We start from the raw sequence: 19,242 nt of genomic DNA on the forward strand, positions 1-19,242 counted from the left end.
GGATCATATAGAAGTAACCTTTTATCACATTACAGTATTCTTACTTGCAAATCTTCACTTGAATCAATTATCCTCTTTGGGATACCAGTCACAGAAGTAATCCTGGCAAACAAACAAAACAAGAAATCATGTTTCATCCATTATTTCAAAGAGAATAAGAACAAAGTAATTAGAAATGTGTTTCATCATCATTCTTTTCATTATTAAACTTAAATTGTTAATTTCCCAAATGGAGTGGGTTATTTTATAATTAGTTTGTATAGTATTATAATAATGTTGTGTGTACTCAGGAGGATCATTGATTCTGATTTAGGGCCCGGTGTGGAGAGCGGGTCTTCGGCGAGGGCCTAAAATTCGAACTTAATTAAGATATATCTTTTGCAGTGTACTTTTTTGAAATTCAGGATGCTTAAACTTTGGACCTATCTATGGTATTTCTATATAAATTAGGTACCTTTCTGTCAGCAAGCTTAACACTGTGTCCGTCTCGGGATGAAGCCAAACTTGTTTGCTTTTTCTAACTACATTTCGGTGATTATTTTCTCCTTTCTTTATCATCCATTCATATGCTAACTTTACGTCAATTTGATCAAACTCGTCTTTTGTCAATGTCTCATCTCCATCGACGTCATAATTATGTAATTGAACAAATTCAGGAATATCTTCTATTGTTATCATGCAGTTTTGTATAGGGGGCATTTCGCCCCAAAGTTCCATGAAATCAACTAAATCATCATGATTTGTGTCAGCTGTTTTAAAATCGAATTGATGTTCACCTTCCTTTGCACCCAGTGTAAACTCATCATTAGGTATTGTTGCACTTTCTTTCCAGTTTGGGGTATTAACTGCTAGATTTATGATATAGTCACATTCGGCTTCGGTAAGGAAATCGTCTATCGCTGTCAATAGAACAACACGAATTAGTTATCCATTTTAACCATACCATGAACACCCCAGTAGTATATAATGGTATGATGTTTGATTATCAAGTTAAATGTTCCGGGCTCTTAATCGTAAAATGTTTACTGAATCAATTTCCAGTATATCACTTGGTAATAGAAGCCTATCAAATTAATGTGTATAGTTAGGCCTATATTATCTTGCAATGGTTATGACGCCAGCTGGTTTGGTTTGGGCTAGCCTAAAATGTGACGTCTATAAAGGGTTTTTTATACAGCTGTAGTCCTCTATTTTTCTGTATTTCTTTTTATGCAAATCATAATAGTAAACATAAACAGATATTAAATGAAATATTAGAATACCAACAAATATAGTAAAAACAAACTATAGTCACGTTTTCATTGACTAGTACATTTATATTTATTATTCAATCTACCAATTTAATGTTCTACAACAATATAATAATAATAATCACTCTTACCAAATATAGGTGGGTGCACAGCTAACGTTTTTAAATGTAATGATCTACCGGTATCAAGGTAGAATGTTCGTTCATGACCCACCTAGAAAGTAAAATAGCGGTATTAACTATTATTTCTATAACGTAGGCCTATATCATGAAAAGCACTCTATGCAAGCAAGTTTGTTTGTTTGTTCGTTTGGCGGGTAAACAGCTAACGTTTTTAAATTCAATGATCTACCAGTATAAAGGTAGAATGTTCGTTAATGACCCACCTAGAAAGTAAAATATCCACAAATATCAAACACATGGCCATATAGTTCAATACATATTTAGCTCTTACTTAGTCTTATTGTTCATATCACAGGTGTTGAAACGTTATGGTTTTGTGCGAACGAACATTCGCGTAATTAAATGAAAGAGCCAACGAACTAGGCCTATAAATAAAAACACTTCTACTTACCGCTATAGGATCTATCATTGTTAATTTCAAATCTTCTCCTGTCTTTTCGTTACTAAAATATTCCGTGTCAATTTGACTGGAGACAAATGGTAGCAGTAGGGACAAAAGTAGAAAATGCATAGTGTTATGTACGTTGACATCGCTCGTGTTGAGTTTTCTTTGATAATAGTAAACTCGATATGCGCGATGTGTAAAAACTCAACACGCGCGATGTGTAAAAAAACTCAACACGCGCGATGTGTAAAAACTCAACACGCGCGATGTGTAAAAACTCAACGCGCGCGATGTGTAAAAACTCAACACGAGCGATGTCAACATAACACTATGCATTTTCTACTTTTGTCCCTACTGCTACCTTTTGTCTCAAGTCAAATTGACACGGAATATTTTAGTAACGAAAAGACAGGAGAAGATCTGAAATTAACAATTATAGATCCTATAGCGGTAAGTAGAAGTGTTTTTATTTATAGGCCTAGGCCTAGTTCGTTGGCTCTTTCATTTACACGAATGTTCGTTCGCACAAATCCATAACGTTTCAACACCTGTGATATGAACAATACGAGCTAAATATTTATTAAACTATGGCCCTGTGTTTGATATTTGTGGTTCTGGTCATGAACAAACGAACAAAGAAACAAACTTGCTTGCATAGAGTGCTTTTCATGGTATAGGCCTACATTATAGAAATACCGATATTTTACTTTCTAGGCGGGTCATGAACGAACTTTCTACCTTGATACTGGTAGATCATTGAATTTAAAAACGTTAGCTGTTTACCCGCCAAACGAACAAACAAACAAACTTGCTTGCATAGAGTGCTTTTCATGGTATAGGCCTACATTATAGAAATACCGCTATTTTACTTTGTAGGTGGGTCATGAACGAACATTCTACCTTGATACCGGTAGATCATTGAATTTAAAAACGATAGCTGTGCACCCGCCTATATTTGGTAAGAGTGATATATTATTTTGTAGAACATTAAATTGGTAGATTGAATAGTAAACAAGGCTAGGCAATGAAAACGTACTTTAATATTTCATTATATCTGTTTATGTTTACTATTATGATTTGCATAAAAAGAAATACAGAAAAATAGAGGACTACAGCTGTATAAAAAAAAAACTTTTATAGACGTCACATTTTAGGCTAGCCCAAACCCAGCCAGTGACGTCACTAACCATTGCCAGATAAGATACACATTAATTTCCAGATAATATAACTATACACATTAATTTGATAGGCTTCTATCAACAAGTGATATACTGGAAATTAATTATAGAAAACGTTTACGACGAAGAGCCCGGAACATTTAACTTGATAATCAAACATCATACCATTATACTACTGGGGTGTTCATGGTATGGTTAAAATAGATAACTAATTCTTGTTGTTTTATTGACAGCGATAGATGATTTCCTCACCGAAGCCGAATGTGACTATATCATAAATCTAGCAGTTAATACCCAAAACTGGAAAGAAAGTGAAACAATACCTATTGATGCGTTTACACTGGGTGCAAAGGAAGGTGAAAAATTCGATTTCAAAAGAACTGATACAAATGACGATGATTTAGTTGATTTCATGGAACTTTGGGTCGAAATGCCCCCTATACAAAACTGCATGATAACAATAGAAGATATTCCTGAATTTGTTCAATTACATAATTATGACGTCGATGGAGATGAGACATTGACAAGAGACGAGTTTGATCAAATTGACGTAAATTTAGCATATGAATGGATGATAAAGAAAGGGGAAAATAATCACCGAAATGTAGTTAGAAAAAGTAAGCAAGTTTGGCTTCATCCCGAGACGGACACAGTGTTAAGCTTACTGAGAGAAAGGTAACTAATTTATATAGAAGTACCATAGCTAGGTCCATAGTTTGGGCATCCTGAATTTCCAAAAAGTACAATGCAAAAGATATATCTTAAGGTCAGCACATCATTTTACGAATGTTAGGCCCTCGCCGAATACCCGCCCTTCACCCCGGGCCCTAAACCAGAATCAATGATCCCTCTGAATACACACGTCACAACATTATTATAATACTACACAAACTAATTATAAAATAACCCACTCCATTTTTGGACCAGGTTATACGACTTTGAAAAATTAATGATAACAACTTTAACAGTTTAAGATTAATAATGAAAAGAATGATGATGAAACACATTTCTAATTATTTTGTTCTTATTCTCTTTGAAATAATGGATGAAACATGATTTCTTGTTTTGTTTGTTTGCCAGGATTACTTCTGTGACTGGTATCCCAAAGAGGATAATTGATTCAAGTAAAGAGTTTCAAGTAAGAATACTGTATTTTCATCATCAAATCCCTTTTTTGAGGACTAGATGCATGCTTGTTGAGATAAATCCTATATAAGCACCCGATTCTGAGCTGTCACTAGACTCTATGTGGAAGACTACTATTGCCAGTCTTGAGTATCAATATAACATATTGATCAAATTACACAAAAGAGTAATAGAATCAAATGAAGACATTCAGATTTAGTCCTTCTGTAATATAGACCAAAATAGGAACTTGTTCATTAACATGATACCATGAAATAGCCATCTTCTCGAAGATACTAAATATTGGTATTATTATTTACTTTATAGATTGTTCATTATGAAATCGGAGGGCACTATCATGCGCACTATGATTCTACTCTTGTTGATGAGCGTTCGTGTATACACACGCGTGAAGTTGATGGAATAGATCACGATCAACCAAACGACTTTACAAAGTATCGCATTTGCAGGTATATTCTTAAGCTCTGTCTACACTATCAAACTTTATGCGACAAAAAATGTTATGTGCCCATACGCACTACCATATTTGGGTATATCTCTACGATATCTGGGCACATTTTTATGTCAAACTAGTTTGATAGTGTGAGAGAGCTTTACACTGATTCTCCTGGCTTACTTGGGTTTTAAGCTACAGCAGGAAAGTATCATATCCTATACCCTAGTCATAGTAAATAGAACGTTTCTATTGACTATGCCTAGAGTAGGGTTAACATTTAACACCGGACTCGGGCGTCAGTTTGATTAAAAATATATTGTCCCCCTGAAAACATTAATTTTTTAAAATGTGTTTGTTGAATAGGTCATTTTATTGTCACGTGATAGTTATTCACTTTGACCAAAATCGGATCGGGAAAAAAATTATTTACCTGAAAAAGCAAAAAATAGTAGTTACATTGTCTTTCATACCATGGAGTTATTTCTCCCATGGTCAGTTTTTTCATCATTATTATTTTGCTTTTCCTACGAATAATAATTTTATTAAAACTACAAAATGGCCTATTCATATTAATATTCATTTTTCATGTTTTTTTTCCAATTCATTAATACATCTTTAAAGCCTGATTCGTATAAATATTATTCAAGATAAAAACGCACAATTTTCATATTAATCCATTCATTCATTTTACTTTTATTTCGGAAAGGGACGTCCATATTTTCAAAATCAATTGCATAAATAAGTTTAAATAAAAAAGGCACACACACAGACACACACAAAAGATCATCTCAGGATCTCCATCATTCTGTTATGGAGCCTGGATATTTCAAATGATGATACAATACATTCTATCATTTCATTGTTGGTAGCTGACAATCTCTGTAACAATGAAAAGACAGATTTTCTTAGATATTCCCCAAAAGAAGGAACGCCATTAATAACTCATAACCCATAATGTCACTAGCACAGCAGTGTCCAGGCAATCTTAACAAAATTACCGTACCGTATGTGCTGTTGAATTAAACAAATGAATGAACTGCAAACTGATACTCAGTATTGCTGTAATGAACAAAATGTTTTTCTACCATCTGTTGATTATTACTTAGCATTGAATGAAGTAAAAGGTTGTAAAAGAACGATATCATTGTAAATAATGATAAAAATACTGCTGTCGAAATATTTTGCAATCGGCCAACGTGGCAGGAGCCCATATTTTTGTGAAAGCAAAGTAAATAAAAGAAGCTAAAATAAATTAATTTTTAGGTACAGTAGAACACGTACTAAGTGGATGTATTCGGGAAAGGGATGTTTATTTATGAAATACTATATTACATTATGAATATGAAATTTGAATTTAAACAAACTTTCTCATAGGCCCATACTTCATTCATTTCAGATATGCAACGCTAATGTATTACTTAAATGATGTTGATGAAGGAGGCGATACAGCATTTCCAGTTGCTGATAATGAAACGTTTTCTTGTGAAGTAAGTACCGTATTTTACTACAGTACAGAATGATCAATTTCTGTTCAATATACCGCATTATCGAATTATTATTTTTACAGACTTTACATTCAGGAGGTCGTATTGCAGATTTGAGCCATCATTGCAAAGATGCTAATTTGCTGGTAAAGCCATCAAAGGGGAAGGTTGTATTCTGGTATAATCACGAAACTAGTGAGGATGGTGAGTGTATAGTATAGTCTGATTATGGAAAACTAATTTAAATTGACACTATTGATGAAACTAACAAAAGTAAAAGTAACTTAATTGACATCTCTTTAGTTATCAAAATACCAGAGTTTAAATTATTTTCTAGCAAAGTAAAGTACACCACTAAACAACTAGGTTAAGCAAATGAAATTATAGCTTTTAATGAAAGAAAAGCCTAGAAACTGCCGTACTGTTGTTTTATGTAAAAAGGATACGGCATATAGCAATAACCACTATATTTGATTTTAGGTTGGGTTGGTGGTCAAGATCCTTATTCCTTGCACGGTGGCTGTGATATTGTAAAAGGGACTAAATGGATTGCTAATCATTGGGTGACAGTGGACAACGACAAGGAAAGACAAATTCGTTATATGGACATCTCGGAGGAAAAAAAGAAAAGCAAAAACACAGCAGCAGTGACAGAAGAAAGCACAAAACACGAAGAAATAAATGAACACCAACACCAAATAATGACAACTAATAAACAACTGGAAGAAAAAGATATAAACGAGGCAATCAATCAAGAGAAACTTGTATTACAGTACCCACAGCAAGAAAAACATCAAAACATAATAGAGACCGGGAAAAATACACAACACAGGGAAACAAATGGAAACAACCAATGGTTGGAAGTGGATGAAGACGATATCAGTAAGAAACAACAACACATAGAGAAACCCATAATTGAGGAAACTCCAAAAGACAAAATCGTGCAATACCAACAACGATCGTTTCAACAGCAGGAAATACATAAGAAAGACATTTCTAATCAACAACAAATAATACGAATACCAAACCAGGGCAATCAAGACATATTCCGACAACAACCATACAATGATAATTATAATGCAGATATTGAAACGAAAGAGGAACTATAGATCCTGTTACATTTATTTACCGGTTTAAGTTGTGTCCTCTGCTCGAATGCACTGTCATGAATTTTTATTCTCTCCTCTGTTGCGCCAATCTCATGCATTTCTCATAACTGTCCATTCGTTTATATGTTGTTGGTCCATGTTAGTCGCGGCCTAACTCTGGCTCTTTTTCCATCATGTTTTCAATTCTACCTTCCAAAATCTCCCTCTGTAATGCTTCTTTCCTTACAAGAAAATGGGTAAAACCCCTTATTACTGGGGAAATATGTAGACATGGTCTTAAAGAATGGGGCAACAGACATTAAATTTTGTTTTGAAATATTATTAAGAAACTAAATCTAACCTAAAAGACCGAAATTGTAATTCCTTGGGTTAGTTGATAGTTACGTTTTTAATTTTCTTACGTTTCGAATCCTGGTAGAATACGGTATTGGTGGAAACAGATAACTGACACTTTTTAAATATTGTAGAGGTTCACAATGTAATCAGGTTTTGAAATAGACACAAGTGATGGAGTTGTTGCTTCTGTTTTTCCTGGTTTCATTTATTTCATGTGCAATTGGTACATATCCAAACTACAAGAACACCTTTCATTAACAAGAATAGATCTTATATCGGCAAGTAGTTGGTAGATAAAAGAAGACGAGGAAGAAGTTGAGAAATGGTATCAAGAGTTATCTAAGAACTTTGGACTGGTTAATAGCTTAAAAGAAGGGGAAGACCGTGATGGAGGACATGGATACCATATAACATGTGATGATAATGATTTCTTTCCTTTTTTCATTACTTAAATTTTGAAAATAAAATTACTTCCTGATCTTGAAATTTCATAAAGTTTTTTTCTGTTTGGGCTCATGGCTATCACTTGCTCCTGGCAAGATAAATTGTGAAATGTACTTTTATGAACTTTTGCCGAATAAATATTATTATTATTATATTATTTTCCAAAATTGCCTAAAATTTAACCAAAATAAAGGGTGCATAATTATTATTGAAAGCTTTTTCAGTAAAGACAATTTTGTGGAAGAAATGTACATTAGGACTTAGCATAATATAAAATGAAAACGAACCAAAATATCATGTCAAATATATACAAATTTAATATACGAAACAAGCATCTTATATTATGTAAATCTTACAAATACTGTATAACATTAAATAAGGTGCATAATATTAATTTTTAATAATAAATGTATATAGTTACGCATTATGTAATATACGCATACATTTTATCCTTTCTTATTTGAAAGCCTTTTGGGCATAATAATTTATGAATCAGACCTTTATACTGTATTCATTTATTTCATTAGTATTATGCATAACAAGATACCTGTACCACTAGGATATCTTATTATCATATCTCACAATATTCATACAGTATATTTATTTGGCCAAATCACTTGTTGTATACATAATCAACAAGTGTACACAACTTTTTTTTTAAATCAATCTTGGAAGAATTAATATTATCTGAAGTACAAGAAACATCTGAAATCATCCAAAAACCTTTTTATTTTCTTACAATACATTCTGAAAACCAGACCTTCCCAATAGGGTGCCTTATTGTTAAAATGGCCAAAGAGTCAACACAAATACATTTTAAACATTAACCTTATGTAAGACGTCTAATTAAGATATGCATATTACACGTCAAATATACGAGGATCTTTTGGATATGATACTTGTTGAACACCTGCAACAGCAAGCAGTTGGTTGATTGGTCGATGATCTTGGTCAGCTTTATCACGATGCATAAAATGCACTTGGTCTCCTAAAACAACATTAAAATTTCAATATCAATATTTTAAAAAATAATACTTTTTCAACTAACCAAAAAACAAATGATTTATAAATTTGGTAATTGTTATGTTTTATGAAAGCATGTCCAAAATATAGAGGGAGCTATAACATTTGAAATACACATTAAGCCATAGAGGGTGCTATTAAAAAAAACTAAAGAAAATGCAGTGCCAACTTATTATTTTACTTATTAAACAATGCATGAATTTATTATACACATATTATCTAGAGCCTAGTTGGTAGTAGAAAGTATACATTTTTTATCCAATACAATCAAGAGAAATTGCATTTGCGGGTTCCATGATTATCAAGAAAGAGAGTAGTCATGTATATGTGTAACATTCAACTTTCAGAGGAGGCATGTGTTAAGCTCTGTCTACACTATCAAACTAGTTTCACAAAAAAAGGGTGATGTGCCCAAATATGGGAGTGATATGCTTAAATATGGTAGTGATATGACATCATCATGTCCATAAATGGGCACATCACATTTTTTTGTCACAGAACATTTGATAGTGTAGACAGAGCTTTAACATCATTGCATACTGTTATTCCACAGTTCATTCATTCAACTTACCTGGACCTAAAATGAAGGAACCACCTTGTTGCTTTACATCACCCTGGAAATCACCTGTTTTGATTGCTTTCCATGTGCTTTTAAGGAGCCCACCAATGAGAGAGTGCTTTAAATGTTTGCTACCTGTACAAAATAAACAAAGATTTCTTTATGGTTACACAATGAATCTGGTTTAAATTACAATAATTAAAAACTAATTTTAGATACATACACATACTGATGAAAATATAATGTTAATGTCACATTTAAAACAAAATGTTTATATTTGTTATTATTTGCTTTGAATACGAATGTGACACATAGAAGCTTACAATAGGCTTACAGTAACTGTTGATGAAACCTAAGCTTTTCTAAAAGAAGGCTAAACATACAATTTAGTCCAAACACATGACATAGAGCAGTTTTGTAGGTATGAAAGTGTCTTAAGCTCTGTCTACACTATCAAACTAGTTTGACAAAAGCAGTGTGGTGCCTCAAATATGCTAGTGATATGCCCAAATATGGTACAGTAGTGATATGCCCAAATATGGTAGTGATATGACATCTTCATGTCCATATATGGGCACATCACATTTTGTTGTCACATAAAGTTTGATAGTGTAGACAGAGCTTTATGAATATCAGTATTTAAAAACTGTTTTCTAGCACTAGAACCTTTCACTTATATGTAAACATATAACATTGAATCCTAAACACTCTGTATTGGTTTATACATCAAACATTGAAAAACAAATATATTGTATAATCATAATTACCATTTCCGCAGCTTTGTATTTCTTTCATACCAAGTGTGTTGTAAACATCTCGCTCAATGTCACAGTACATCTCAAATGGATATTTAGTTTCTTCTTTATATTGCTGCAACGAAAAAGTAAACATTTATTTTGTTTAATAACCCTTATTGCTGTGCACCAAAATATTTTCTTTTCAAGAATTGTAAAAAGAAGTTCGCCCACGGCAATTTAACAACAAGATGGTGAGCTCCAGAGATCAAAGGGTTTATCTGTGGCTGCTACATGATGAGTTCCACTCCCCTTATCAGACACCGCACCGAATATGTACATAGGTATTTGTCACAGTCAGGCATAAGATCAAAGGACTGGTACAAGTTCCTATCTTGGCAAGGCGAGCTTAGTGTCCACCCAAGGAATTGAGAGTAATTTGCATGCAAAATAATCTATGTTTTTATGGACAAAACCACTGCAATGTGAGCCTCAGGTACAAGTACACTCTATTTTAAACAAGCATTTTTGTATTCATTGGCATGATTTGTGCAGGTGTTTTTTTCTTTATTTTGAATTAAATTGAAATAACTCTACTGTACTGTATCTCTAACAACTGAGTCATGAATTGTCATGTGATGAAATCATGTAAAATCTAGAACCAATCAAAACAAATCTTACCTTTATATATTTATGTGGTGCACAGCCAATCACGACAAGCCTAACATTTGCATCCTTTAAAACAAAACACAAGCATTACTACTACCAGGCCTGACCATACCAGATTCAGTACGAGAGTGAAATAGGCCCTTTCCTGTTTAATGACTATAAGGAAATGAAATGTAACAAGACGTATGACAATCATCACAAATAATTATTGCATGAACCACGACCTCAGTGAGTCTGTTCGTACAATTGTGCTGCTGAGTAGGGGAGGGAGTACACACAATCTTCTTTCATCCATCCTAAAACTCTGTCTACACTGTCAAACTAGTTAGACAAAAGAAGTGTGATGTACCCAAATATGGTAGTGATATGCACAAATATGGTAGTGATATGACATCATCATGTCCATATATTGGCACATCACATTTTTGTAGACAGAGCGTTAGGGCTTTTTAAGGCCTTCACCAATCCTAATTTTAACTCCAAAGAATCCTCTGGATAGCCAAAATTACTTAGATAATATTTTGTTTAATACCTTTAAGTATGATTCTGGAATTTTTGCTAAATCTGTGAAAGATAAAAATAATATAGAAACAGTTAGTTGGTGAGTGACATATACCATACCGTACCGTAAACGTAACTTGTTTTAAGTCCAATTTAAAGCGTTTGACATTGGGAAGATTCAATAAACAACATAACAAAATGGAGATATAATACAAACCTTCAACATAATCCCTTGAGATGAAACATAGAAAATGCTGAAATTAAAACATGATGCAAATATATTAGTCACAGTAAATGTAATTCTATCATATATGATTCCAATGTATTTGAAAATATAGTAATAAAAGGGAAATGATTTTATTTTTCACCAGTAAGGCCTATTTCTTAAAAAAAAAAAAAACTTTTGATGTGCCGCTAACTCAGTGTCACATACATGGGGCGGCTGAAACTATTTTTGAACCAGCTAATAATTACAGGATTTATAATATGATGGTTAAAAAACAGTTACATCATATCCTACTTTCAATCCCTAGGCCCACTGAATTGAATCTCTTTCCCACGGTCAAAACGTTTCTGTGCCGACATACCTGACTTAGTACTTACTTACCCGAATGAAAATAACGATCACTTTATGCTTTTTATAAAGGTGATCAAATGGTATCATATTGCCTTCTTCGTCCCACAGTGGTAATTTAGCAACATTCTCAAAGTCAAAAGAATTCTCAACTGTCTCTAAAATAGGAACGTATGCTGTATCTTGTTGCACTTTTTGTGGCTTAACACCTCGATCCATGGAAGCCATGTTTAAAATTAGAAATTGATGCTAAGTTCGGTGCTTTGTGAATGGTTGCTGGGAGATAAGGACGCTCTGTTGTTTACTACACAATTGAGAATAATCCATTGTAGAATAGGGGTGTTTTAGTTTGTTCAGAATAAAATATTCTTACTGTATTATGTTTATAACAAGACATACAGTCTAACAATAGATATACAGTTATTATGTAACAGAATATGTAGGCCTGCCTAGATGTACTGTATATTTAGGTATTGCTAAATTATGCCAACATTGCGTATCCCCCCTTCCCCAAAACTTGGCACATACCTCCTCCAAACAACAATTGAAATTGCTGTAAATTTGAAAAAAAACACCTCTGCACATGACATATTTAAAAAAGTGTATTTGCTATTATTTCATGAATTAAAACAAATTATGGTTATATGAATGTATCTTACCATATTTTAGCTAGAGAAAAACAGTAAAACTTAGAAAAAACGAAAGTGCAATTTTACTCATATTTACGAATCACACCAGACGCGAGACAGACACTATCAATCCTGTAATTAATTCTAAGTCTAAAGAAATGACGGGTTAAATTAATACAAAACAGTTCACTGGGTCGGAACGAACACTGATACCAGGGAAGAGTGAAATTAATGAATGTTTCATTCAAAGTGCTCGGCGGACACCCTTGGCTAAACACCGAACATAATTCCAACTATCCCACGCAATATCGTTAAACAAAGTTGGTATTTCATAGTTTGCAAACTAGAAATAAGATCTGAGATACATTTTGTAAACGTGACAGTGTTTAGCATTTACCACAATTAAATACATAATTTAGCGAAATATATAATATACCATATGTTATAATATTCATACATTCATTCATTTCATTTGGTCAATAGCATTGTCAACACATGTATACAAGACAATAAATATAAACGAGAAAATGTTGAGAGAGTTTAAAGAAAGGCTTAATTATATTATATATGAAAATTAAACCCCCAAGCTCTAGTGGTAATTTCAGATAGTGGTAGGATAGAACTATATACACTCCACTTTCAGACGATAAACACAATTCTACAAATAAATCATGTCCTATTTTATGAATTCGAACTTCTGCCACGGTTACGGTGGTATATCGGAGTCCATATAACCAAAACGATATCAAATTGTTTTGTTGCAACTAGTTATACTGGTAAATAAAAGGTTAAAATAAAATGACAATAACTTTACAATAGACCTTATAGGAATTACAGTATGTTGTTTTTAAAGATGATATATGTTTAGTGTGATGTGATTTTTTCCATGACAACTGGTGCTTTTCATGATCTCAGTTCGATTGATAGAAAAAAAACCAGCAGCACTCGATTGTCAGATATAAAACATAGAAATTGAATATAAAGAGCTGAATGATACCAGGGAAGATCGCGATACTGTACAGTGGTTTATAGGCTGGTTAATTAAGCCACCACCTCCAGATATTCCGGACTTGGGTTTTCGGGAATTTCCTTTGGATCAATATATGCATATTCGTCTTGCTGCTGTGCCAGTGTGGTTGAACCGGGTCTAGGGTTCGGTAATGGAGGCCTGTAACTCATGCTCATCTTTTCCGAGTTTTTGTTGTTATTTTTTGCTTTTGACTTCTGTGGAGTAGGAGCGTATTCGTTCTCTAATTGTTTTTTCTTTTTATCGGCAGATCCACTGCAACAATAGAAATAAAATATAGTTTAATAGCCATATAATAACAAATTATAAAAATATTATGCAAATTAATCTAGGCCGAATACAAATTTATTTTTGAATTGTTTTGTCAGATTTGGCTTAGTACATCCATGGATTAAAATTCCTTAATCCATGGTACAACATAGCTGTATATTTTCACCCAATTCTCGTACGACATATAGCGATAATAAACAGCCCAGAGTTTCTTCTCTTTCTCTCACATGGTCACTGTTTGATATGCCCCCTGATAGTATGCATTGCCTCCTTTTCAAATGTGTTATGTGAGTGTTACATTAATGTATGATATATAGGCTATTGTATCACGTTTGAATATGTTGTGTCACTTAACTGAGTTCCTCTAAAAATCTGGAGAGACGTAGGAAAAGCAATTTTTCTTTTTCGTTCAAATTATATGAGAACATGTTTTTGCTTGCAATGAGAGGTGCAGAATCGGGTGTGTGTTGAATGGTGGGGCGTCAACAGATAAAAACGGTTGACAGAAAACAAACGTGTTAAGGCCTTTTTTATTAATACTATTACATTTACTATTACTCTATAGGTTCATGTATTTTCTTACCTTTTTGTATTTCTTAAACAAATGAATGATATAAATGCAGCCCAGCTGAGTACAAGAACAAGAGCCAACACGACAATTACCACTATCAATACTGTAAAACACAGAGAAAAATATCCAATAATAGTGCAATATACCGCCTTTGTCGCTTTTTCGTGACATTCTCGTGTCACCGAAATGCCAACCCCTATTCATTCATTTATTTATTATTTATCCAGGATTACACAACAGGTAAAAGAACCTGTTCTGCATTGTGGTCCTTAAATACAAGTTTTAGTTTTGTGAAAAAATGAGATCGCCTTTTCACCCATTCTAGTTACTATTTACGTAATGTATGACCGTGATGCGACAGATACTGACAGTGTCCCAAAAGTCAAGATTCTGATTTGTTCACAATTCAAAGCTATATCAATATCCAAGTTAAGTTCGACAAGTATAAGCCATGCGAACAAACCAAGAAGAAGCTTGTATAAGGTAAGAATTGGATTGGATACTGAGCCGAATAATCAATTTACCGAATGACTAATTGTATAAATCGTTCCACCTATTAGCCTAGGCATACGATTAATAGCTAATTTCAAATAGAGAACAGTGTAAATGAATCAATAAACTGAGCACATCTTACCTGTGTCCGACGAAGGAGCTATAAGAAGAAAACAAATATTATAAGTATTAAATATGGTTTAATATTATATTTTACGGTAGTTATTTATTATTGGGCAGTCACTCATCACTCTACTAATATTGACCTAAACCAAATTTAAATGATAAATAAGACTGGACTGGAATAAGACTCTGAACTGGACTAATATACAGTTATATAGTATGAGAGGATTCTGAAAATAACATCTCTGTATATCAGCAGAGTGGAGCCCTATATGAGTAATACTAATATATGCTTATATACATGTAAATACATTTTGATAAGGACTAATTCTGAGCACAGAGAGTTTCTTATTTTTCAACTCCCCGTTCTGAAGAATTCTTAACTTTAGTATATCCTTTCATCATTCTCTACTACGCTATACACATCTCGAACACAATATTTGGCCCAAAAATACTTACGTGGGTCTGGGCATGGTGTCGATGGTTGTGGGCAGTTATTTTGAGGATCCGGGCATGGTGTCGGTGGTGGGCAATCATTCGGTAATGAACCGTCCGATTGCGCACAATATAAGTCACCGTTTAGAGAGGTAGTAAATGGTGGACAGAGCAACTCCAAGTGTTGGCCTACCGGGCAAGTAATAACTAAATAAGTAGTATTCTCATTGTAGCACGTCCCTTCCTCTGGTAGTGGTGGTTCTACGTTCACGTTAAATAATTTAGGACAGGTATCTAGAAAAGAAGATAATATAATAAGTCAACTTTGTATTCAAATAATTCAGTACTTGATACCGATAGTTAATTTGATAATATTTACTACGAGAAATATTCGTACAAAATATAACAAATTAATCGTTGTTCAATAATAATAATATCCTGGATGTATATAGCGTCTAATGTTGTGAAACTTCTAAGCGCTGAACATTATTACCCCGAGTCATTTGTTTGTGGATCAAACACGTATGGAAACATACTCCCATAATGCAGCTAGTAATCAGTGCAAAGCTGTTTCTTGAATGCACAGTATTCTCAGCCAGGTACCTAAAATACTGTATACAAAATAGCGTAGACCTATTTGTATTATGTTTGTATATTAAAAGTGGTTGAAACGAACCAACGAATGTAATATCACTAGTGGTACACCGTCTTTACTAATAAAATATTTCACCCTTGAGCTTACATAACTTTTCTTGTACGTCATTTAATTTAACTATAATAATGATACATAGAAAGTATGGGCGGCCATTTAAATTGTAACTATTATGGCCCCGATGACCGTCCATACGAATTACAATTTTTGTTCATGGTGTTACTGGATTAGTATAACGTCACGCATTTTTTACGCATGTACCACATAATGCTACATTTACTAAATACAATACCACACGAATACAGTGCACACAGGTTGTAGTGTACAATCGACCTGTACAGTCACAATAATTTAATAAAGTATATTCCATAACACCGTATATCTATATGACTTGACCTTTTTGTGTAGATTTACTAGTTTAAAGGTTTTAAATGTCCTAGAGTACTATTCGGTTTGTCAAATATTTACAGACTAATTATTATTATAGTAACAGGCCTAACAACACACCGATTGGTTATCATGGATGGAAGAATTCTCAGCAATTTCTCCACCACGGTATATAATTTTCAATAAAAGCCAAAGTATTTAAAATCACGAGATAATTTCATTTCAACTGGGCTGTGAATATTAATAGAGAGGGAGAATCATAATAATGTATAGCCACATAGGCCAAAGATAAAATGATATAATTTGAATTTATCTGTCTAAAGAATGTGAGATAGATAGATAAAAGTGGGAAACTCCCACGAAAGAGGAAGATGAGTAGCAATTTCAATTTATTCTTTATGGTAAGATTTAAAACCCATTTTCAATTCAGATACCCAGAATAACAGGTGGGCCTCTATGAAAGTACCATGAAGTTAATTATTAATATTTTGTGTAATATGAACAATATGCATTTATGTACTGTATGTTTCATATGCGGATAATACCAGCATTGAAGTTATATTATTATAGACATTTTAAAAGTATGTAGAGCTCATTAAGATCAACAATAGGCCTGTAAAATAGTATATTGTATTTACACATAATATTAATCACTTTAACACCAATAGACGTTGACGATCATGCTTCATATTTGTCGCGGTAAAAAAAAACAATGAACTGAAATAGGCTATACACCCACATTTGACAACAACACACCCGAAGATATCGTCAAAGGGAAACATCTTACCTTGACATGCTGGTGTTGGGGCACGAATTCCCACGAAACAAGTTACCCATATGAATATTATCTTAAATTGTCGGTTGTTTATCGCCATTTCATTTTTATGGTGTGGAACCGCTCGCTTAATCGACCGAGCCGCTTCAGAAATAGATTGTGTAACCTATAACCATGCTTAATCATGCATACCTTTCTTTTACAATAGCGTGCATATTCATTACAATGGGAACCATATATAAATATTTGGCCCTTTTTTGTTGTCAAAATCGACGGTCCAATTATACCCGTTTATAAATACGGTAACTTATAAACGTAGGGTAGGCTAAGAAATCAACGCACTTTCGGTGGATTCTTAATAATTGTTAAGATTTCATACATCATAATACCTATAATTTTTATTACCATTTTGTAAGGTTAGTGAAATTAAGCAAGTATAGGTATATTTATAATTTCTTGATTTTGGGCCTGTTTCGTCTGATGACTGTACATAATGAACTGTGTACATTGGAAACGCCCGAATTATGACGTATGTATTTAAACTTGAGAATAAGAGTTAGAGCGGAACACAATGATGTTGATGATTCTCAGAGACCGAATCATGCCTAACCTATGTCTTTAAGCATGAACAATGTATTTTATTCCTATGAATGCTTATAAGATTATTAGGCCTATAATTACTATTATGGTTAGCCCATCCCATGATATTTTATCTATGAATCCCATATTGATATATAAAATATATATGATCTATTAAAGTAACAAAGAAAGAATAGCATTTACAGTATTATTAGGCCCACTATGCTATTGATGCTTTTTTAAGGGTTGATGGCCCCATAATTTATATAGCAGATTTTGTAATACTAACAACAAACCTCATAGATCGTTTATCAGTTGAAAACTTACCTTCACATGTATTATTAACCGCGAGAGTCACTACCAAAAATGACATCGTCAAAAAAACGATATAAGTAACATGGTTGTGTTCCTCCATGTTTAGATCTTGTGTGTATGACTGGTTGGCGACTGTACTTAGATATCGTGGTGTTCAGCAAAGAATTTTAAGCTCATTCTTAACAATGACACTCAGTTACATAAAAGAACCCCAATGACTCTGAAGTTTCTTCTTTGTGTTTCAAATGGTACTAAATCATTGTCCACTCACATTTTGTGTAACGAAGAATAGTCGATAGGTCACTAATAATAGAACTATAACAATATACTGCGTCTACAATTTTGCTGTATTTTTCAATGTTAACAAGAGAATTGTCAAACTCTCTTACTCATTGTGTTTATTCAACACGGTACAACAATACGCAAAAAACCTGATGATGTCATATTCTGTTTGATAAACGTCAATGTGTTGTCGTAATCATGATATAAGGTTACTGCACTTGACAATGACATAAGTTTAATAAGTAAATAACAATCAATAAAAACGTACAGGAAATTTCTGTCGATGTGGTAGGGGTGTACCTCAGTCCTACTTGTTAAGCTTAAATGGTGGGCCGGGGTTAAAGTTTTTATTTGTTATTATAAAATAAACCTTTGCGCCAACATTAGTGATAATGATAACCCCAGTTAAATTTTAAACCGGTGAAGCAGAAGGAGCATCGTGAAATAACCCTCCCCCCTTTTTTTTAAAGTGATGCTACAGCATACATTATTCGTAATGTTAAGATAGTAACTTATTTTACTGATTTTTAATTTTTCTTTGTGAAAATAGATATGTTTAACACAGGCTACCATTTGGATCTATAAAAAACAACAAAAATGTTTTGACAAGGTGATATTCGTACGAATCCGAAAACTTAATTGGTTGCGCATTTTTGTGTAACAAAAGATGAAATAATGTACAAATACAATGCTTT

The 19,242-nt window shown here is 33.3% G+C and overlaps 1 protein-coding gene across 2 annotated transcripts; it reads right to left on the minus strand.

The window, feature by feature from the left end:
• Positions 1 to 8,244: 8,244 nt before the first annotated feature.
• On the minus strand, positions 8,245 to 18,499 carry LOC144844731 (uncharacterized). 2 transcript variants are annotated; one of them, XM_078701771.1, is made up of 11 exons: positions 18,278 to 18,499; positions 15,582 to 15,851; positions 15,142 to 15,159; positions 14,520 to 14,610; positions 13,693 to 13,921; positions 11,654 to 11,690; positions 11,468 to 11,499; positions 10,948 to 11,001; positions 10,300 to 10,402; positions 9,545 to 9,667; positions 8,245 to 8,938 (listed from the first exon to the last, which is right to left on the minus strand). In XM_078701771.1, the coding sequence occupies exons 1-11, from the start codon at positions 18,363 to 18,365 to the stop codon at positions 8,811 to 8,813; spliced, it is 1,173 nt and encodes a 390-aa protein (XP_078557897.1). In that variant the 5' UTR covers positions 18,366 to 18,499; the 3' UTR covers positions 8,245 to 8,810. The 2 variants fall into 2 exon arrangements, with proteins under 2 accessions (XP_078557897.1, XP_078557896.1); XM_078701770.1 differs by lacking the exon at positions 18,278 to 18,499 and adding an exon at positions 17,384 to 17,519.
• Positions 18,500 to 19,242: the final 743 nt, after the last annotated feature.

The sequence above is a fragment of the Antedon bifida genome, chromosome 6, assembly GCF_963402885.1.
Source record: "Antedon bifida chromosome 6, ecAntBifi1.1, whole genome shotgun sequence".
Classification (NCBI taxonomy): domain Eukaryota; kingdom Metazoa; phylum Echinodermata; class Crinoidea; order Comatulida; family Antedonidae; genus Antedon; species Antedon bifida.

Coding starts and splice junctions, on each gene's coding strand:
- LOC144844731 (XM_078701771.1), bottom strand. CDS start 18,365: ATGGAGGAACACAACCATGTTACTTATATCGTTTTTTTGACGATGTCA. Junction 13,922..14,519: donor TGTTTAAGAAATACAAAAAG/GTAAGAAAATAC, acceptor CTATTGTTGCAG/TGGATCTGCCGATAAAAAGA. Junction 11,691..13,692: donor CAAGTCCGGAATATCTGGAG/GTGGTGGCTTAA, acceptor TTTTAATTTCAG/CATTTTCTATGTTTCATCTC.